Source organism: Notolabrus celidotus, chromosome 22 (genome assembly GCF_009762535.1).
Source record: "Notolabrus celidotus isolate fNotCel1 chromosome 22, fNotCel1.pri, whole genome shotgun sequence".
Classification (NCBI taxonomy): Eukaryota; Metazoa; Chordata; class Actinopteri; order Labriformes; family Labridae; genus Notolabrus; species Notolabrus celidotus.
In genome coordinates, this window is record NC_048293.1 from 26,536,358 (window position 1) to 26,557,922 (window position 21,565).

At 46.3% G+C, this 21,565-nt stretch overlaps 2 protein-coding genes across 5 annotated transcripts in view; one reads left to right on the forward strand and one right to left on the reverse strand.

Moving 5' to 3' along the window:
• Positions 1-756: 756 nt before the first annotated feature.
• alms1 (ALMS1 centrosome and basal body associated protein) lies at positions 757-13,301 on the forward strand. The gene is made up of 18 exons (XM_034675291.1): positions 757-940; positions 2,297-2,477; positions 2,659-2,779; positions 2,870-4,700; positions 4,819-4,978; positions 5,124-6,215; positions 6,804-6,919; positions 7,224-8,157; positions 8,403-8,525; positions 9,663-9,818; positions 10,010-10,884; positions 10,982-11,099; positions 11,237-11,452; positions 11,551-11,813; positions 11,918-12,083; positions 12,185-12,242; positions 12,340-12,439; positions 13,022-13,301. Exons 1-18 carry the CDS (start codon positions 926-928, stop codon positions 13,064-13,066), a joined length of 6,570 nt encoding a protein of 2,189 aa, XP_034531182.1. The 5' UTR covers positions 757-925; the 3' UTR covers positions 13,067-13,301.
• A 2-nt stretch (positions 13,302-13,303) lies between these two features.
• Positions 13,304-21,565, reverse strand: part of dctn1b (dynactin 1b) — a 46,251-nt gene continuing 37,989 nt past the window's right edge. For all 4 annotated transcript variants that reach the window (XM_034675295.1, XM_034675293.1, XM_034675296.1 and 1 more), the window contains 14 exons: positions 21,375-21,535; positions 21,091-21,259; positions 20,770-20,838; positions 20,478-20,690; positions 20,214-20,375; positions 19,955-20,086; positions 19,724-19,852; positions 19,373-19,515; positions 19,113-19,279; positions 18,518-18,645; positions 18,245-18,428; positions 18,087-18,160; positions 17,875-17,964; positions 13,304-16,638 (listed from right to left, as the gene is read on the reverse strand). In XM_034675295.1, the coding sequence (XP_034531186.1) occupies positions 16,501-16,638; positions 17,875-17,964; positions 18,087-18,160; positions 18,245-18,428; positions 18,518-18,645; positions 19,113-19,279; positions 19,373-19,515; positions 19,724-19,852; positions 19,955-20,086; positions 20,214-20,375; positions 20,478-20,690; positions 20,770-20,838; positions 21,091-21,259; positions 21,375-21,535 (1,959 nt within the window). In that variant the 3' untranslated portion in view covers positions 13,304-16,500. The remainder of the gene's footprint in view (positions 16,639-17,874; positions 17,965-18,086; positions 18,161-18,244; positions 18,429-18,517; positions 18,646-19,112; positions 19,280-19,372; positions 19,516-19,723; positions 19,853-19,954; positions 20,087-20,213; positions 20,376-20,477; positions 20,691-20,769; positions 20,839-21,090; positions 21,260-21,374; positions 21,536-21,565) is intronic.

Genomic DNA, 21,565 nt, shown 5'->3' on the forward strand with positions numbered 1-21,565 from the left:
CATTTCTATCTATGTTCTTGTTATTAATTTCTTCTGCTGGACAGTCAGCTGATTAATTTTCCCTTTTCTTTCTGTGTTTTTGTGGTTCTGTGTGTTGTTTGTCCCAGTGGTGTTGCCGTATCTGTATGCCATCTCCATGGTTGAACATGGTGCAGCCATGGCCATATCTCAGGCCCATGTTTGAGGCTTTTGAATTTAAGATTTTTTTTTAAATTTTTATTTCAAAATTTGCTCTGATTACCAGCACCATAGAACACTGGCTCAAAAACAATAGTGTTAAATCAATGACAGTTGTTTAATTTAGCCAAACAATCTTTGTGACAGGATATTAATAAACTATTGTGCTTGATGCATTAGATTGATCCAGAATAACTATTTTATTTCTCACCTGGAATATAGTACTAGCTTTCAGTTGTTATGTACTTTTATATTAATTGTATATATATTTGATTTATTTATATTTTTCATGTATATTTATATTTGTACATTATTTATATTGTATTTGCATAGTAAACAGCACACCTAGAAAGTAAACATTGTTATTGTATTTGTCTCTTACAGAATATTGCTTGTGAAAATTATACAAAAGAAGAGTTCCCACTCCGTTTTATTTCTGAGACACAGTAAAGGACTTTATGTGTTTATGTACAGTTTGAGACAGAATTGTGGGACTGTTAACAATAAGCACTAAAATAAAACAAACAATAACAGTATCTGTTTTTAATTAACTTATGGAATAAAGTTTATTAATCAGATGTATTTTGTTTTAAAACATGAAGGAGTGAGATGTCTCTTTAATAAAGGATCTTTGTGTTCCTCAGTTCAAATCTAACTGTCTCGCGCTCCCGCTCTAGTTTCCGGGTTTTATTCCTAGCAACGCTCCTTGGATACGAGCTCACTGTGGCGGCCTGACAACAACAACAACATGGAGCCTCCAGAGGTAATCTGTTTGATTTTAGCCTCACTCTTTGTGTCAAAGCTAAGACAATCTTCTCTTTTGTATCACCCTGTCATGTAGTTTAACCTAAAGTAACATCCGGGACACCTGCACTAACTAACTAACATGCACCGCTGCAGCTGCTAGGCTAGCTTGTGATGCTAACAGCTTTGCTAGGTGGATGAGTTAGGAACAGACTGAACAGTTAACTGAACTCCTCTGACACGCTGAGTCACTGTCAGACAGTCTCTGTTGTGTTAGCTAACATTTGTAGTTTTTATGCAGATACAACTTTGTTAACGAATCCTTCACTAAGCTAACAGCTACCTGTTGCATGTCGCTTTGTTTTGATGTGTTTGAGATCAATAAGTTAAAATCTTTCTGGAGAAGGAAGCTACACACATTACAACCAGTGTGACACAGCTGATTAATATATGACTGATTACCCAGGAGCAGCAGTTCACTGATTGATTATGATGATTTAAAAGTTATAGAAAGTTTCTGAGATGACAAAAGGGGCCTAAAAATATAGAGTTAAATAGTTCAGGTTACTTTATTTGTACCTGTAGGTAAACTTGTTTTGCAGCCAGTGAGATGTTAGGTCAATACAGAGTTAGAGGACAGATGTCAGACAGAAGAAACTACTTAATGTGTAAAACATACAAAAATATCCTAAAACTAATCTAACAATACAAATGGTAAAATGAATAGACATGATAAAAGTGCTAAAGGTTCCATGTAAAAGGCATTTAAGAAAACAGTCAACCAATAAAAACTCTAAAATCATGTGAATAAATAAGAACATCTGAGCTCAAGTCTTAAAATTGGAGGTTGGTTCTGTGGGAGAAAATAAATGATGTGGCTTGTTCAGCTCAGTAACAGCAGCAGGAACAAAGCTTCTCTTATACCGCTGTGTCCTGCTCCACCTTGGTACTAAAAACTGTCGTCCAGCGTGAAGAAGCTTGGCTGTGTGGTCATTAAAAGAATCAATCAATCAATCAATCAATCAATCAATCAATCAAATCGCTTTCAACCCCCAAAAATATGCAGTTATTCTTCACCATAAAGTGTTAAACATATAGCAGATTAGATAAGATTAGCTGCAGGGAGGAGTCAGATAATTTCTGTTTATGTATCCTAAAATTTTTGACTGGCATTGCAGTTCCTAAAGCATGACTACCCCACCCCAAACTTATCTGTATACCCTTTAATCCACGAAGGAAAAATGTCCCAATAATCTCCTTTAACTGGTCCAGTAAAGAACACAAGCATCCCATTCCCAGGCTGACTCAGTCCATCAAAAGAAGTCATCAAACAAAGTGACTCCCTCTAACTGTTCGTTTGGTGATTGATCCACAGAGGCTGGAGGCTTCTTCTCTGGCTCCAGCAGGTGAAGATGTGAGCCAGTCAATCAGACTATCATCCATGCACCAACTGGAAGCTCAAAGTCAGAGCTTTGCCAGTCCGGACCAGAGGCAGCACAGGCTGGAGACAGACGGCTTGGAGCTTCGGCAGACATGGGGGCAAGCTTTGCAGCCAGGTAATAATCTGTGGTTTTGAGATGTGCTCTATGGTCTGTGTTTGAAGCATGATTCTGTCACTCAAATGTCTGTAATCTCATTTCAAGTTGGTTATAATTCACCACATTGTGTCTCATGAGATTGGGAAGTTAATGACACCTTTTCAAGGATCTTTACCTCAAGCATTTCATCCGTCCTCAGAATTTCAGGACAGTAACCTGTCTCCAGCTCTCCCCCTGCTGCCTGTAAACTCTGGAGGGGAACACAACTTCACTGAGTATTCTTTATTTCAACAAAGCGACCAAGAGTTCGCCCCTTTAAGGTAAAACACGTTCCTTCTGTGTGCAAAGTTTCAACGATATATTTCATGAAAGTTCAGAGCTTAATGTATTTGTTTGAATGTACTCTCTAGAGCGTACCCTGACATGTCCATGGCTTCAGAGAGGTTTCACTGTCCACCCCAGGACGTCACTACCCAGGCCTCTGAGTGTGGCTCTCTGTCCCAGCATCCTTTGGCTCAGGCAACCATCCTGTCAGAAGAAGGAGCAAGCAGCCGCTGCTCTCTTTCCCAGCACAGTTTGTCCCCGGCAGACAACAACAACACAGGAAAAGGAAGACTTCAAACTTCACTGATCCCCCCGGCTGATAGACCGGGAGGATCCTCCAGTGAAGACTCAAAGACCAGGAAGAAGGACTTTAAAATGCTCAAACGAGCAGCAGAGTCAGACGAGGATGAGACTTACTTTCTTCATAAAGACGTTCCTGCTCAGCACCTCCTGGACCTCCTTCAGAAAGACTTTGGGATGCCAAGCAGCAGCAGTAGTGCCTTTTCCTCTGCCTCTGAGACGTCAGTGAAGACCGCTGCTTCTTTAACAGAAGAGGCTAAAAGCTCTAAAGTTTGTAAACTAGACTTCGATCAGAGTACGGTGAGGAGAGAAGGTCCCACAGGTGAAGTCTCTCCTCCACAGCAGCAGACACAAAAACCTGACAGAGATTCCCACCAGGCCCAATCACGCACCCTGTCATCTGAGGTTTGTAACATCACAGCGGGGCGGCGCAGCACTCTGCCCGACGACAGCAGTGAGGTCTTACACAGAGAGCTGCTGAGTGAAACTGCGTCTAAGAACAGGCAGCACAAAACTCCCTCACCCCTGGGTCAGTTTCTCACACCGTACCCCAAAGAGAGGCACGAAGCCAAGCCAGCTGTGACAAAAACTAATACAGGAGGGGTGCCATGGACAGGGCCGTTTTCAGCTGGTGTGGAACGGGGGCACAGAGAGCAAGATCTCTGGTCCTCAGGGAACCAGACAGGGATTGATGGGTCCTACTTGGGCTTCCTTCCACAGTCTCAGTCAACTCCAGGCACCTTTAAGGCCCCACCTAAGTCCAATGTCAAGGCGAAATTTGGACAACTGTCTGATATAGAGTCCAGTCAGAACTCACGCCAGTCAAGCGCAGGGATCTTCTCACATCCAGCTGCTCCGATGGCTGACGCCCAAAGCTCAGAGGTTGAAGAGGCGACCTCTGCAAAAGTCCAGTCCCTCCCAAGTCTCAACTTCATGGAGAAAGTGGACGCCTGGAGGGCAAACCAGAGCTCAGGAAAGACATCTCTGTTTGACACTCTAGCACTGCAGGGGTTTTCTGGAGTCTCCCCTAAGAAGAAAGCTTACGATGCCGTATCCGACACCCTGAACCGCATCCTGACTGAGCAGGCGAGGAGTCTACAGCAGCCTCCTGTTTCCACTGCTGACAATCAGAACCCTCCACAGAGCTCCTCCACGACTCCCTCTGCCTCCTCGTCTTCAAAACGAGGGGAGGCGGTGGGCAGCGCTCCCAGCGATAAAGACAACACCGGGTCCACAATGAGACCCCCTGCCTCACCTTACGGCAGGTCGCAGTCCCACTCCTCCATCAGCACCGTCGTCACGTCAACGAAGAAAGACCAGCAGACAGAAACAGAGGGCGGTCTGCTTCAACGTGACGGCCTGAACCAGCAGAGCGCCGCAGCTCAACCCTCGCCGTTCATGAGCCTCGGGCAGTTCAGTGACGTCTCGCTGGATCAGGATTCAACTCTGTCAAGTTCCCCAGATAGTTACTGTGAAGTTAAAGTGGGAACATCTGTCGGAGCTTCTTCTGTTGTCAGTTTAGAGGTTGATAACTACGCGCCGTATTGGACTTCAAAACTATCAACGCCTCCTCCTCAACCCAGGCACCGAGAGCTCAACATCGAAGAGAGAATCCCGGTATCACAAACACAAACACACGATTACAAGTTTGATTCAGTCAGCGTGCAAAATATTGTTAGTTGCAGGACGTGTTCACTCTGCTCATCTCTCTGTCCTCTCTTTGTTTCTCCTGTAGTTGTATCTCCATAACCTCGGCATCGACCAGTCTCCCTCAACCATCCTAACTCCATTTGCACCCAAGGGGCCAATCAGAGAGCCGGAATTCTCCCCCACTGATCTCTGCACAATTAAAGGATCTATAGGAACCCCGACCAAGAGCACCCAGCCCTCTGAAGGTACGTTAAACCATGAGGAAATAAGAACAATGTTTGAGGAGTAGAAATATCACAGGGTTACAAAACGCTGTCTGAACCTCTCGACCAGCATAAAGCAGAGGATGGAGATACAGCACAGTAATGTTTCTGTTCTCTGTGGTTTCAGGCGGCAGTCCCCACAAAAGAGAGTTCTCCAGGTGCAGCGTTCTCTCAGTGGATTCAAGTGTCTCCGTACCGTTCAGCCTGGACAGTCTCGGTCCGGCTGTTTCGATCCCAGAGCAGCTGAGGAGAACTTCTCCTTCATCGGATACAGAAGCTTCGCAGAGTGAACGAAGACTGGCAGCTTCCTCCCCCTCGCCGCCTGGCGAAGACTCGTATCCCTCCACCGTGAGGCAGCAGCAGCAGCAGAGGGACAGCAGCCTGACCAGCAGCCAGAACACCATCCAGCCAGGAGACAGGTTCGAGTCATCTTTCCAAACCAGCAGAAGTCTGGAGCAGAGTGCAGCCGATTCTTTCGTGAGCTCTAACGCCCTCCTAGAGATCCGTAAGCTCCTCTCTCAGGCGCAGACTGTAGTGTCTGCAGGGTCCTCCGTGGCGTCCTCAGTCTCCCCTGCGGCGCCCCGTCTGCTCTCTGATAACGACATCTTTCTGTCACTGAGGAAGACATCCAGCAGACCTCAGGAGTCCTCACTCTCCTCCTCCTCTGATCCTACCACTCGATCCCCTCTACTGTGGGCCAGGTCCTCCTCCGACTCCATGCTGACCTCAGACAGAGTGAGAGAAAGCTCCATTGGTCGAGAGAGTATGACATCATCAGGGCAGCTCAATTATCTTGCCACACAAGCTCCAGCAGCGGCGGCTCACAGAAGGCCGCCAGATAACATTGTGAGTCCAGACGCAGGGCTGTCCTTTGTTCGGCGAGCAGAGCCTGAGGGCTGCAGTGCTGCTCCTCCTGATAACACCGCCCAACCCAAACCAGCAGCCATCAATCCTGCACCGGCTCAGAGTCCAACTCGGCTCGCCTCCCCTCCTCCGGACACTTCAGGAGTCACAGAGGAGGAAACACAGACGACCCCTCAGAGTCCCGTGCAAAGCAGCTTCTCCTCGTCCATCCCCGAGGATCAGGGCGGGATGAGCGACGGGAGCAGCGAGAGCTCGCTGGCCGTCAGAGTGGCCAAGTTACTGCAGAATGAGTCTCCATCGACCATGGTGTCCAGTGCAGCCAGTACGACCGACCAGGAGGAGAGCAAAGCCAGAGGTGAGAGGATGCAGGTTTTATCTTCTAATCTGGGGTTCACATCCAGCCTTCTTCTTTAGAATGTGTAAGACAGGACTCGAGGACAGCGAAGGAGGTGAAACCAGAACTTTAAGTGGAAAAATTAAGTATTAATACTTATTTTTATTCACTTGTCTGCTTGTGTATCATGCAGACAGTATTCTACAGTTAAAGAAAAGAGGCTACCAGAGGAAAATGCTGATTTTCACATCATACATCATTGTGTCACAAACAAAGAACCTTGGTATCTCTGCTCTCCATGCTCCTATCCAATCATCCATCAGGCTATAAAAGCTTCATACAGGAGCTTTATTTACAGGAGCTTACTCTCTGGAGAAACCAGACAAGTGAGGGTCACATGTGCAACATGGATGATGCTTTTCAGGTGTTAGATTGTAAACAATGAGTAACCAAAGGTAAGCAAAGTCCTGGCCCAGGTATCTGCAGAATCCAGATATAAGCCGACACTCAAGAGGCCAAGCTGTCTTTAAAAACAGGTTATCTGTTCCAAGATTGATCCTGTACTGACGATTATCTTCTTCATAGAAATATGTGCTTCCTTTGTTGCAGAGTGGATCAAGCTGAAGGTGTCGGGGCAGCAGTGTGAGCCTCTGGTGTTGGACCAAGAGGACAGAAGACGGATCGAAGAGATCAAGAGAGAGCTTCTGTTAAAGATCCCAATAAAGGTAAACCACTGATGAGTCGTCCATCATGCCTCACATATCAGTCAGAAACAAATAAAAGAGCTTGTAAATTATTCTTTTTCACACCTTTAAATGATGTTTATATATAAATGTGTTTCTGGTTGTCATCCTCTGTCGGCCTCTGGACAGATCAGGTCTCACTCTGGAGGTAAACAGTGTGTTGCAGACTTGGTGTGCCAACATGTGCATGCCTGACTTTTGGAACATTCAGCTGTTCTTTTTGGTTTTGCAGTGAAACAATTAAACCACTTAAAGCTGACCTCTCTTCTTTTGTTTCCTCTCTCAGAGCCACGGGAGCACAGACACAGAGAGCAGTGCAGCCTCCAGTGTTAGAGCAACAAGAGGAGGACAAGAAGAGAAACTCCCCTCCCTCTGTGATGCTGACAAACAGCCGTCTCAGCCGCAGCAGGTCCTCATCACAGATCTCTCTGAGTCCAGCACTCAGAACCCTCCTCCCTCCAGTCTGGAGGCTCAGGTACGAGAGATCGCTGCCAGAGAAGGGGTGACCCTCCCGAGGACGAACACTCTGGCTCTCACATCCATCACGATTGCGACTCGTAGGCGCTCTACCTCCCCCTCTCCCTCCACGTCACCCGCTCCTCCTCTCAGTCCAGTACCAGGACTGCTTCACCTGGCGGAGCTCTCCACAGAAGCAGAACAACCTGAAGAAGACATCCTGATTCCTCAGACAGCACTGGGCAGTAAGAAGAGACAGGACACTGTCGGAGGGCAGCTGGAAGAAGCTCCTCTGACCTCTCACGCCTCAGGAGGAGAAGATGAGACGCAGACCGTCAGACGAGAGGAGGAGTCACCCGTCCAGGATCGCTCTGTGTCTGCAGTTAGTCCTGAAGGTGAACAGGTTACAGCTTCATCCACCTCTGAGCCTCCAGCCAGGACGGGCCACGTGTCACATGTCCATCTCACTCTGTCCCCTAAATCTGATACCAGCCCGAGCCCTGCTCTCCCCCCTGCTCACCCTGATACAGGACCAGAGCTACAGAGTAAAGACTTTGTGCCCCTCAGACACTCGTCTTCCTCTGCTGCTTCCAGCAGTCTGGATGAAGGGGTCGGTTTGTCCAGTCCACCAGACTGGAACGAAAGAGTTGACACCTCCACGCTCTTCAAACCCGCCGCACCTCAGGGGAAGAAGTTCTCACAACCCTCGATGCTATTCCACAGAGCTGTGGCGTCACAGAGACCCTCAACCACGGAGACACCCGGTAGGTTTCTAGGATCTGTAAGAAAACCCAAACCTTTCCCTGTGCTGATTCTTACACTATAAATGAGGGCGGAGCTTGAGCAGAGAATAATCTGAAGTTTGTCTGATGATTTAAAAACTGCAGAAACAGATTGTGTGATAGAAAAATAATCTGCTTCATGTTTTGATGATTTATTCTGAGCCAGATTGGATCATAAGGTGCTCTAATTAAAATCTCATTATGTTTCTCTCCCCTCTCCGTTCCAGCCGTTCCTGTTCTGTTGCCTTATAAACCTCACGGCAGCGAGGAGCTCTTCTACGTCCCTCAAACTAAAGCTGACGTCTCCTCCACCGACCGCTCTGACACCACCATGGAGAGCTCCCACACAGGTACGTTTCATCATCAGAATAATAATAGATGATAAGACTTATACAGGGCTTTATTAGCTACTCAAAGATGCTCTATATGAAGTCAAAATAAATAAATAAATAAAATAAGAAAATAAAAAGATAAGGCTTTAAAATAAATAATAATAATTATAATAACTGATATGACTTTTCCAGGGCTTTTCCAGGTACTCAAAGATGCTTTACCTGAAGTAAAAATAATTGAATAAATAAACAAAATATAATAAAGATATAAAATTAACAAATAAACTCAATAAAATAAAGATATAGAGAATAAATCAAAGAAATAAATCAAATTCAATTAAATAAATATATTAAAAATAAAACAAAGAAATAAACTGAATAAAATAAAAATTTAAAAAATAAAGAAATGAAATAAATAAACACAAAGTAATTAATCAATTAATTAAAATAAGAAAAGAAAGTATAAAATACAGGAAGATTTATTCAAAATACATTAAATATGAGCATCTTAGATCATTTCCAGAAAGGTTGAACTCAGGTTTCCTCTCCTTCACAGTTTGTAGTCCTGCTGTTTAAAGCAGCTTCTTCATGGGACATTGAAATCAGATTGTAAGAACCAGGATGTAAACTGGAACTAGTCTGTTTGGTGGAGGCACACAGTCAGGAGGAAGTAAGACTAGTTTTTAAGAGGACTTTAGAGGACAGTGTCAGGATGATATCTCTGGTAATATCACAATGGATGGTGCTTCTTATTGTCTTTAATAGTTCCTGTTAAACTGTCCAGTTTTCGCCTAAAACAAACTGAAATAAAGTTAAAATAAAGAATGAATCATGTTAATATCAGACAGTTTGTTAAATTGAACTGTCAGTAGGATCTGGAGGCTCTGCTCTCTCGTCCCCTGTGCCTGTTTGAGCAGCAGCTGCTCTATTGTAACATACACCAGGCAGAGCATTAATTATTCATGTTCGGGGGCTGAGTGAGACAAAGGCAGCGCTGGGGCCCGGCACAGAGACGGAGGGAGAGGGGACCTGAAGACATCTGAACACACTCCTCTGATCAGCGCTGTTTAAAAAGAAGAGAGGATGTTTTTAAGACCTCAGGATGAGTTCAGGTGTTTCCTGATTCACTAAGAAGAGTGTTTGTATTCTGATCAGGTTCAGATGACGCCGTGCCGCCGCGCTTCAGCAGTGAAGTCCTCGGGCACAAAGACCCGGGGCTGGACCGAGGAGTCACCATCAGACACTCAGAGGGGATCTACAGCAAGAGGTTAAAGACAACCGCCTTCAAAATGCAGGAGCCGGGACCCCGAGGTGAGCTGCAGCATCACACACACACACACACACACACACACACTCACTGTGGAGACCTCCTACAAACATCCACAGATCCAGGGTTTTATTCTTCATGCATGTTTGTTTACACTTCTTTATTTTTGTTGATGAGACTTTAAACATGTTTGTATAAACCCTGTCCTGACCCGCCCCCCCCCTCTCTCTCTCAGGTCCCTCACTGTCCGCAGATAAAACCTCTCAAACAAACCTGACTCCAGATCCAAAGCCATCCTCTCAGGTCTCAGTCGCCTTCACCAGAGTGCCTTTATCCAGAAACCAACACACCTCCAGGAGAGACCAGGGGACCAGTCCTGTGCCGTTCCTCAGCTCGGATCACCCGTGGCTGACCCGGGAGGGCTTTCAGCCCGTCCATGTGGATCCAGAGTACAGCAGGGTGAGCCGACGTAGGGGCCAAAACCTGCAGGATCAGGAGACAAGGGACTCAGCTCAGCCCAGCACTCTGGACCAGCTGTGGCAGAGGTTCAGTGAACGCTGGAGTCAAGAGGAGACCAGACCGACCGGGGACAGAGAGACGTCACTCTTAGAGCGCCTGGAGCGACTCTCTCGTATTATTCACAGCACGAGAAGGAGCGACGTCTCAGAGGAGAATTACTCCACAGAAGAGAGGAGAGGAAGAACAGGAGAGGATGCTACAGGAAGAGAGAGAAGGAGGGATGTCAGAGGAGGAAGGAAGGTCGAAGAGGAAGCTCCAGTCCTGAGTTCTCAGCCTGCAGACGAGGACAGACGTCACTCCTTCGCCTCCAGCTTCTCTCTGAGTCCTCACCTCTGCCCCGCCGACAGAGACGAGTCAGAGACCGTGTCCACCATGTCCACGGCCGGCTCCATGTCCACCGTCGACACGGCGCGGCTGATCCGAGCGTTCGGTGCTCACAGAGTCCGGCACCTGAAGACCAGCTCAGGTCTCGGGAAACTGTACGGAACGATCAACAGACAGAAAGAAGGGAGGGAGCAGAGGAGAGGAAGAGACCAGGATACACATCACGTCATCACGGCGTCAGAGAACAACCTCACGGATGAATCCACGGTGAGAGTTTGAGCTCAGACTGACTCACTTATATTAAACTTGTGATCCTGGGTGTTGAACAGATCTTAATCTCTGATCTGATTGGGTCTCTCTTCAGGTTACGGCTGACTCAGCTTCATCAAGCAGCACTTACACCCTCCAGTCACACCACGGCCCGTCACGGACTCTGGAGGCAAAGAAGGCTGTGAGACTCCTCAACAAGAGCGTCCAGGCGGGTCGGTGCAGGAGATGTTTGATTGTTTGAGACAATAAAAGATATTTCAACAACTTACAGATCTTTAAATTTGACAGATTGATAAAAAGAAACGGTGAAGTTAAAGAATCTTCACTCTGATGTTTTCGTTCCTCTCAGGCGACCTGGAGCTCGTCAGTAACGCCACTCGTCGACACACCAGAGACGTTGGAACCACATTCCCCTCACCAAGTGAAGCCAGGACATCCAAGCACATCTCATCTTCATCTTCCAGCTTAGAGGGAGGAAGAGGAGGGAAGAGAAGCTCCTCTAAGACTGGAGGGTTACAGAAACAGAGGAAGAGCAAGAAGAGCCCCTCAAAGAGTTACCCTCAGGGTCAGTCAGACTGAAGAGAGGTCCAACGTGTTTATTTACCTCATTCATTACGTACTAACGTCCCTCTTCCTCCTCTTCCTCCTCCTCTTCTTCTTCAGGTGTCTCATGGTTCATCTCTGCGGACGAGCTGAAGTCAGAGGCGAGGAAGGAGAACCAGCCTGAGGAAGAGGAGTCCACATGGAGGCAAAGCACCGCCTGGTTTGAGCCGTACAGCAGAACCAAACCCTGGAGGGAGCCGCTCCGACAGAGACAGGTCCATGAAGACAGGGACCAGCAGACCAGGTTTATACATCATGCTGATCCGGACCAAGACCCGAGCACTAAAGCTGTGTCCTCTGGTCTGGCTCAGATCTCCCTCCAGGTGGGTTGAACTCTGATTCAGATCCAGAATAAAGTGATGAGTGTCTGATCTTTGATTATACGTCAGAGCTCTTATGGTGGAAATGTTTCTCTCTGATCCTGCAGGAGGCTCTGGAGATGCGTCGCCCGGACTTCATCTCTCAGTGCAGACAGAGAGTGACGCGTCTGGCTCTGCAGGCGGAGGAGAGGAAGCTTCAGACCGACTTCAGCAGAGAGAGAGAAGAACTCTTCAGCCGGCCTGGAGGAGCAGGGAGGCTGCAGAGGCCTGCAGGTACTCAACAACCAACCTCTAATCTGCAGGAGTCAGAATAACATGTGTCTCTATTTTTGTTGAACACAACCTTAACTCTCTCTCTCTCTCTCTGTGTGAAGGCACCGCTCTGCTCAGGAGGGCCGTTCCCAGGAAGGAGATGATACAAAGATCCAAACAGTAAGATCTGTTTTTTAAAGCTGAGTCTGATTCAGGCCTGTCATCTTCTAACCACATCAGATCTGCAGTATCATGACCGAGCACTTCTCTCTCTCAGGATTTACGAGAGTCTCCCGGAGGTGCAGAGGAGGAGAGAGGAGGAGAGGAGGAAAGCAGAGTATCGATCGTACAGACTGAACGCTCAGCTCTACAACAAGGTTCGACACAAACAGTCTACAGAAACAGTCTGATGATCTTTATTTAAACTTGTTCTGATGTTTTTTAAACCTCAGTCCTGATTATTTCAAACATATTTGAGGGTCTGAGACGTAAAGGTAGAAAAAGCATCAGAGCAGGCTTTGAGAGTAAACTGTGAGATACACCGTCTGTGCATCTCTCTTAAAGAGAAGTCTGCAACAAGTTAGACTTACAAAGGACTTCCAGCAGATCCGTGTCCGGTCCGTCTCTGATCAGATCCGGTGCTGTGACGGATCAGAGACGGACTGAACACGGATCTGTTGGAATTTGGTCGCCTCTGATCCAAATTTAAAGACCTCACTCTCTTTGTTTTTAATCATGGTGTCACCAACCTTTAAAACAATCTGAGCCTCTCTGATGTGAAATTAGGCGTCAAAGATAACATTTCATGAGCTTCTGGCTTCAACAATCCTTGAGAACTTTATTCCTACCTTCTCATTCAGACCCTTAAATGATGTAAGAAAGAGATCCCAGGTTTAAAATCACCAGAACCTTCCTCTCCTGGAGTCTCTCTCCTGATTCTGTTTCCTTCTTTCCTTCAGAGAATCACGGGACGCGTCCTCGGGAGACGGACGGCGTGGCAGTGATCGAACAGATCAGTGAAACCTTTAATTCTAAATTAAATCCGAGCTGTGAAAACATTTTATACCTTTAATGAATTTTAGAACTAACCTACCTTTCTTAAACTCTTCAGTGATAATGTGACAAAGTAGAACTCCACTCGTTCCTTTTTCTACTCACAGATCGATGTCATGTTTTTAAAAGTTCAGAGTTTTTTACTGTGAAAATAAAGATTCAGAGCGGTGAAATGAGACGAACACACGCTGGCTTAAATGTCTTTATTGATCAGTTATGGTTTGTGCGAGAGCAGGAAGCCACACGAGGAAAGAGTTAAGACAAGACAAGCTGCAGAGTCAGTCCTTCAACATAAATATCAATAAATAAACATCTACCAATTTATGCCCGTTCTTTAAATTAAACATTAAATAAACTTCAAGTTATGACAGAGAGTGCAAACATAAATATTCTAATCATGAAGAGCTAATCTGTGATTAATGTCAGAGTTAAAATGAGCTGATGGCAAACAGAACAAAGAGTCTTTGGCAAAGATGTTGAACTTGAAACGAGGTGAACTCAAAATAAGGCCGGTGATGATCGCTCTTTACCACCAAGGCTCTCTGCAGGTTTAAGGCTCAGACGACGACGACGACGACGACAGCAAAGGTTAATACAGTCAGCTGTTTACAACGTGTGTGTTATTTATACCAGGCAGGTAAAGTGAGAATAACTTAATCATTAAATACTCTTCATCTTCACGAGTCAGCTGTGAAATAATGTTTCAACGTTAAAGTGTGAAGCCTTCGTGTTTCTACAGAGACTCAATCAAACAGCAGAGAGGAGCAGAGACACTGAACTCACCACGCCTCGGTCAGACTGAGAGGAGCAACACTTCTGTTTTTAAATTGTCAACAAAGGAGAATCTTTCTACTTTCGTGAAGACTCAATGATTTAAATGTGTAGCTGCAGGGGAAGAGATCTCTGCATGAAGAGTGACGCTTTATCTCTGCATGTAATTATTAAAGCTGCTGTTGGTAGTCCTGGATTAAACATCAGTTCAGGGAGAGATTTTGAATGTTAACACTACACACACCAGATTTCCCTCTCACTACATCCCCTCTCTGCTCCTGTAAGCCCCGCCCACAAACAGATCACAGTGCACGCTCAATCAGGAGAGTGGCTCTGATTGGTCAGAGCTGACAGGAGCGATTGGGATTTATAGATTGCTGGATACAGAGGAAAACACAGAGATCTCACCATAATCCCAAAATACCTCATTCATTGATGGCTGTTGATGAGTGTTGTGACTTTTTTGCCAAACGCAGCACAAAACAAGTACTGTTTTTTTTTTTTACTCTAATCCTACCAACTGCAGCTTTAATGTTGAAAAAAGCGTCAGGAAAAAAGTTTCAATTAAACCGGGAATATTCTGGAAACAAACTCTCGTCTGTATTGTGTTTGAGTTTAGAAGAAATAGTCCAGATTAAGAATTAAAGTAGGATATCACCTCAACAGACTTGGTGCCGAATAGAGGCGGATTCATGCTCCACGTCCCTCCCTGCTCTCGTATGTAGCACTCTTTCACTTTCCCTCTCCGACTACACGACTAATCCTGTTATCATATCCACACTAAAGATTTGGACACAAATCCGACGACATTTTGGGTGGCTTCTCCTTCCACGGTCAACTCCCCTATGTGGCAACCACTTATTCATACCAGCAAAGACTGACCCTCGATTTGCTGCTTTGGAGAAGAGAGGCCTCTGTTGTTTGGGTGATTTGTACAAAGATGGTCTGTTTGCTAGCTTTGAACAGTTGAGCTCAACTTATAATTTGAATAGTGCAGATTTCTTTCAATACTTCCAACTTAGGGACTTTGCAAGGACCCATACGTTAGCCTTCCCCCGTATTCCACCTCCCTGTGGGATAGACAATGCCCTTAAAGTTAAATCCCTCCCTAAGGGACATGTCTCTTTTTTCTACGACCTCCTGACTCCCTCTGATGAATCCATTCTAACCAAAATTAAAAGTAGTTGGGAATCAGAACTGCAAATTACTATAACTAATGCATTTTGGGAGAAGGCTCTGAAAGTAATTAACAAATCAAGTTGTGCTAGGCTATCCCTTATTCAATTTAAAGTATTTCATAGGCTTCATTATAGCAAAGACAAACTCTCCAAGTTCTATCCAGATAAGACAGAAGAGGAGTGCAGTAGGTGCTCCCAAACCCCTTGCAACCTTACCCACATGTTTTGGACATGTCCCGAACTATGCGAGTATTGGAAATCCTTCTTTTTGGCAATTTCTGACATCCTGGACCTAAAGCTTCAGCCATCTCCTCATATAGCCATCTTTGGCAGAGCCCCGCTTGATTTAGCTACTACAAAAACGCAAAACAATGTGATAGCATTTGTGTCCCTGGTTGCCCGGAAAAGAATCCTTTTGCTTTGGAAGTCTTCTCAACCACCTTTATTCAGAGTTTGGCTAAACAATGTTTTAAGTCTGCTAAAAATGGAAAAGATAAAATTCACCATCAGGGGCTCATCGGATAAATTTTATACCCACTGGAGGCCTTTACTTGATTATGTAGACCGCCTCCCTCCGACATCCCTAAAAGAAGACAGATTGGCCTCTTTAAGTTAAAATTCTGAGATAAAAATGAAAGAAGGGTTTTAAATTACAACTTTCAGATTAAAAAGAGATCCTGTTAGTCGTTCAAATCCACCAGCGACCCTCTGAGTTTAAAACATCATTAATAACCGGGGGTTAAAGCCGCCTCTGGTCGTGGTGAGTGGAGCGTCTCTGCTGAATCTCTGGTTGATTTAAAGTAACTCTTCTTCATGACGTCAGCAAAGAGAGAAAGAAACGTGCAAATCAAACGAATGTGCAGGACGACTTCGTCTCGTCTCGTTCAGGACTTTTTAAAATGTGCAAAACTTTGATCAAACCACAGTAACCCGTCTCACACACACACACACACACACACTCACACACACACACACTCACACTCTAATCTGTTCTCTTTAAATCCCTACAGATCTGTGTTTTTCCCTTAAGACCGTTGAGTTATAAAAATGTCACACACAGCAGGAACACCTGATGACACCATGACCGCGGTCCTGGACCTGTGCGGCGTTAACAGTGAAACAAACACAGAGAGCAACATCCAGCTGTGGCTGAATATAAAACCACTACAGAGTCCACAGCAGAGCCAAAGACCAGGATCAGGTCTGTGAGGTTAAAGGAGACGCAGTGAATCTGTGTCGCATGCAGAAGAGCTGTGAGGGATATCTCTCCTCCTCTAACTCGTCATCAAATACCTCCACGGGTTTGGCCCTGAAGTGGAAACCTCACTGCTAAGCTGATGATGATGATGATGATGATGATGAAGGTGGGGTGGTGGGTGGGGTTGTAGTGTTTGGTGGTGTCGGTGCAGCAGGCAGGAGGAGGGGCACAGCTCAGGTTAGGTCTTCAGGAGACTGTGGACTCTGTGCAGCTGAGTCTGCGACAGGACGAGACGGTGGACCTGCTCCTGACCGCGGGGACACGGGACCATGACCCGACCGATCATCACCGTGTCGCCCTGCTTCTCCTCCTTCGCCTGAGGAGGATAAAAAGGTTGATATTTACCTCCCTCCAACTTTCTAAATAAAACACAGAATCATCTTCAGGAGGTTTGAAGGATATTTGAAGTGTTTGTAAGTTTAGAGACTTTTAAAAGCTTGGATCCTGAGAGAGGGTTTTCAGGTTTTATTACGTCTGTTCTGTATTTTTCATCCTGTCGGCGTCTCTTTTCTAAAAACTAATAAAGTTCAGATTTTTTATTTCTAAGTATCTTCAGTTCACAAATCCCTGTCCCGTTAAAGTTACTAACCATAGACCTCCTGCAGTCCCTCAGCTCCCTTGTCTCGTAGGTTCCTCTGGATCTCTCCTTTCATTCATTCCTTTCTTTCATTCCTTCTTTCTTTCTTTCCTTCTTTTCTGTTCTTTTCTTTCTCTTTCATTCCTTTCCCTCTCTTTTCTCAGACCTTTCTGGAGTCCCTGAGCTCCCTTGTCTCGTAGGTTCCTCTGGATCTCTCCTTTTTTTTTCTTTCCTTTCTTTCTTCACTTCTCTCTTTTCTTCCTTTCTGCTTTCTTTCTTTCATTTCTTTGTTTTTTTCTCTTTCCTTCCTCCTTTCTTTTCTTCTTTCTTTCTTTCTACTGTCTTTCTTTCCTTCTTTTCTTTTCTGTTCTTTTCTTTTTTCATTCCTTTCTTTCTTTCTTTCTTTCTTTCTACTGTCTTTCTTTCCTTCTTTTCTTTTCTGTTCTTTTCTCTCTTTCATTCCTTTCTTTCTTCACGTCTCTCTTTTCTTCTTCCTTCCTTTCTACTTTCTTTCATTCCTTTGTTTTTTCTCTTTCTTTCCTTCCTCCTTTCTTTCTTTTATTCCTTTCATTCGTTCTTTCTTTCTTTCCTTCTTTTCTTTCATTCCTTTCCCCTTCTTTTCTCTTTTCTTAGACCTTTCTGGAGTCCCTGAGCTCCCTTGTCTCGTAGGTTCCTCTGTCTCCCCACTATCATCTCTCTCTCTCTTCATCTCCCTCTATCCCTCTCTCCAACACGGTCTCAGCAGATGTGTGTCTAACATGAGTCTGGTCCTGCTGGAGGTTTCTGCCTGTTAAAGGAAGTTTGTCCTTGCCACTGTAACTTGCTAAATGCTGCAAAGTGCTCTGCTCATGGTGGATTAAGATGAGATCAGACTGAGTCCTGTCTGTAAGGTGGGACTGGATCTGATCCGGTCTTGATGTTGGGTCTTTGTTAAGGTTAAAAAGGGATGAATGTCGTCTGATTGGACGTTCTCACCTTGACAAATGAAGCCGATGGAAACGTTGCGAAATCAGACGGCACTCGAGCTCCAGGCTGGTGGTTGACGACGTGCTCTGCTACTTCATCCTGACGGAGACGACGGAGGAGAGAGGAGAGAGGAAGACGTTACTGGATGATCCTGTAAAATGAGTTCTGTAGACTTCTAGCTCCTCCATGTGTCATAAAGATGTGTGTTGGTGTGTGTGTACCTTCAGTCTGCCCAGAGTGTCACTGAGGGACTGTAATCTGGCCGTCTGCTCCAGGAGCTGAGCACCAGGTGTCACTGCAGGATGAACAGAGAGAGGTAGAAACATGAAGCTCAAACAAAGACTGAGAGACATGTGTCGTGTTCTGCTCTGTAACGTACCTGGAGACTTGCCGGTGATGTCCACCACCTTGACGTTGGCGCTCATCTGCAGCAGCGTCTCCAGCAGCTGGTCGGTCTTGCGGTAGAGGGCGCTGGAGAGCACTTCAGGGCGGCCGTCTTTGGAGGGCAGTTTGGTGACGTGAAGAGGAGGCAGAGCGGCGAGCTGAGCGCGCATCCTCTCCGCCTGAGAGGAGGAAAAACATTCTTACTGTTTCTGTAAAACAGGACAGAACAAGCGTGACACAGACGGACGGACTGTGAGTGTGAGCGAACCTTCAGTCTGTTGTTCTCGTTCTTCAGGTGTTTGATGCAGAGTCTCTGAGCTTCGATCTGCTGAGTCAGGAGAGGAGAGTCGATCACCTGGAGGCCGGAGCCTGAACCGACACCAGAGATCATGTTCGCTGAGGGAGAGAGAGACAGAGAGAGAGAGGACGATAAATATAAACACCTTTAATCACACATGCATCACTCCACACCTTTAACATGCTCTCTATTCTCAGTTTGAATGAATGCATCTTCAACATCCATCATGCACATCCTTCATTCCTTTACTTTGCTGCAAGAAGATCTGACTTTACTTTAAGAGAGGTGAATTCTTCACGTTAAAGGTCTTAAACATGCGAGCAGACACCCTGAGTGAAACATGCATGTCATGTTTATCTCCTCTCAAATCATGCACCATGATAACTTCCTGGTTTTAAAGGTTCAGCATGCCGAGCAGCAACACGAGCGGACAGATACCTTTCTGTTCCTCTGCAGGAGTGACGGATTAAACAGAGAGGGTGATAACAGAGTGAGGAACAGGAGGAATAAGAGAAGTAAAGATGATTCTGATTCTGCAGCTCTGTCATGTTTGTCTGTCGCTCACCTCCTGATATCCCCGTGACGATGGAGGCGATCCCCGACTGTCCGGGTCCTCTCAAACCGTCGATGGTCATCTTAGACGAGCTGTTGATCCTCTGCTTCAGCTCTGCCTTCTCCGACTCCAGCTGGTCGATGTCGGCCTGCAGAGCGTCCATCGTCTCCTCGAACTCCCTGCAGAGAGGAGGACAACAACACACAGCTGTAAGACACCTGACACTGGAGTTAAAGTCTGAACCTCATTCAGCAGCCGGACGTCGCTCTTACTTCTCTTTCTTCTTCAGGAGCGTCTGCGCCTCGTCCAGACGGGTCTGAATCTTTTCCACACGCTCGTCTGCGTCTTTGGACGAGCTGTCAAGCTTCTTCTCCAGCAGGCTGAGACGGACGTTCGCCTCGCTCAGCTCCTCTCCCTGAAAACAAACACAGGACTCATGAAATCAAAAGGTTTAGATTCTCCCTCTAATCCTTGCTGTGTCCTGGGTTCAATTATTTCTTCCTTTTTTAATCTGTGCCTCAGAAGAAGGGACGTCGTCTGTGCCTCCAAATTTCTCCTTCAAACCTCTGTCCTTCCTCTTGATTCAGACTCTGCTGTTGGAGCATGCAGGAGTGTTTACTCACCTTGATCTTGAGAGACTTCTTCAGCTCCTTGATGACCGTCTCTCTGTCCTCCAGCTTCATGCCGAGTCCTTCAGCGTCTGTGATCTCGGCACGCAGAGTCGCAGATCGAACATCCACAGGAGGAGGGTTCTGGAGAGAAAACAATGTCGGTCAATAAAACAAAGAAAGGGTCGCACATTCAGGAGAGAAGCTACGTCACGGTGACCACAGAAGGTGTCCACGTTGGTTCACCTTGCTCAGAGGCTTCTCAGAGTCGTACTCTCCCTCCTGCATGGCGGTGGCCATCTTGTTCATGGTTGCGATGACGATGCCGCAGGACTGACGCAGATACTCGTACGGGTTCGCTCCCTGGGATCCATAAATCTAAGAGCGGAGTCAAACGAAGCTTCGTTCAAACATCATTTCTACTTCAGGAAAAAGTTTATGCTCAGATTTTAGGAGTTTCATCCAACTCCCGCCTCTTAAGTTACAGCGTTTCATGCATGCATACCTGCTCTCCAGCCTTGAACGCCACATCCTCCAGTTTGACGGCTGACAGACCCTCCTGCTCCCCGAGAGGCGACATCATCTGAGCTCCTGCTGCTGCCACCTCCTGCAGCACCGCCACCACCCAGGTCAGGTGTTTCCTGCAGTCTGAGAGCGTGTCGGACACCTGAGGGAGCAAAGTAGACGTGACATAGAGTGGATTATCATTCATCATTAAAAGAAAGCAGTGAAGTAAGTTCAGCTGGTTTTCATTCTTTGCTGAGGTTACCTGAAGTCCAAAGTTGAGCGCTGCTGGGATACCCGGTGCGTCTGTCCCCGGCATCCTGCGTCGGATCTTCTTGCAGAACTGCCGGATGTCGCTGCAGGATGTCTCCAGGTCCTTCAGGAGCACGGCGAGGTCGGCCTTCTCCTGACCGGTGTGCAGGAACGCCCGCAGACGCCCGACCTCCACCGCCATGCAGTCCAAGGCACTCTGGGTAAACTGCATGAGGACACAGCAGGTGAGGAAGAAGCTGGATAACTCAAACAGAGTTGATCACAGCCTGAATGTTTGTACTCACTCTGATGTGATCGGCCAGCTGCATGGTGCACTCTTCACTCTGATCGGCCAGGTGGATGCTGTACAGGTGCTGCAGAGAGAATCGTTCACAGATAAGAACGGATTCATGTAGAAAAGAGGGGATGCTTCCTTAAACTTGACATTCTGGGTGTTTGAATCCTGAGTCAGAAATGATCACTGCATCTTAAGTCTCTTTAAATGCATCCATCTCTCCCTCACTTGCAGCTTTTCTTCACACAAAACAAATCCACACTTGTGTCTCCACCACGGCTGCAAAGCTTGGAGTCTAAACTTTAACACCTCAGTGTGTTCTCTTTGGTACCTGGTAATATTTGATGGCTTTGGTAAGCGGCTCCACGTTGACTGTCTCGTCCAGCTGGTCTTTGTGCAGCAGGTCGATGAGGAAGTCCAGAGACCGTTCGTGGACGCTCATCTCCGGGTACAGAGCGCCGATCTTCTTATAGACTTCAACGCTGCACTGAGACAGAGCCCTGAGGAAAACACAAACACACACACGTTTGATTCCTTATCTTCTTGTTTCTTAAAAAATGCAAAGTTAACTTTTAGTGCTCAGGCTTTGTTGTTGTTTCCTGTGTTGAAACTCACTGCTCGTATTTATGCAGCGTGGCCTGCAGCAGACTGAGCGAGTAAACCAATCCGCCTGCAAAGCTCAGCTGCTCCCCGACGGCTCCCTTCAGCCCGGCTCGCTCAAAACAGTTCTCATTCAGGTCGAACTTCTCCTGAGCCTGCTTGCTGATCAGCTCCGCCTGCAGATAAACAGACGGTTACATTACAAA

Bases quoted from the DNA above. Each gene is read 5' to 3' on its own strand.
- alms1 (XM_034675291.1), top strand. The intron at 6,216-6,803 runs GTGAGAGGATGC...CCTTTGTTGCAG, and splicing joins GGAGGAGAGCAAAGCCAGAG to AGTGGATCAAGCTGAAGGTG. The intron at 8,158-8,402 runs GTAGGTTTCTAG...TCTCCGTTCCAG, and splicing joins CTCAACCACGGAGACACCCG to CCGTTCCTGTTCTGTTGCCT.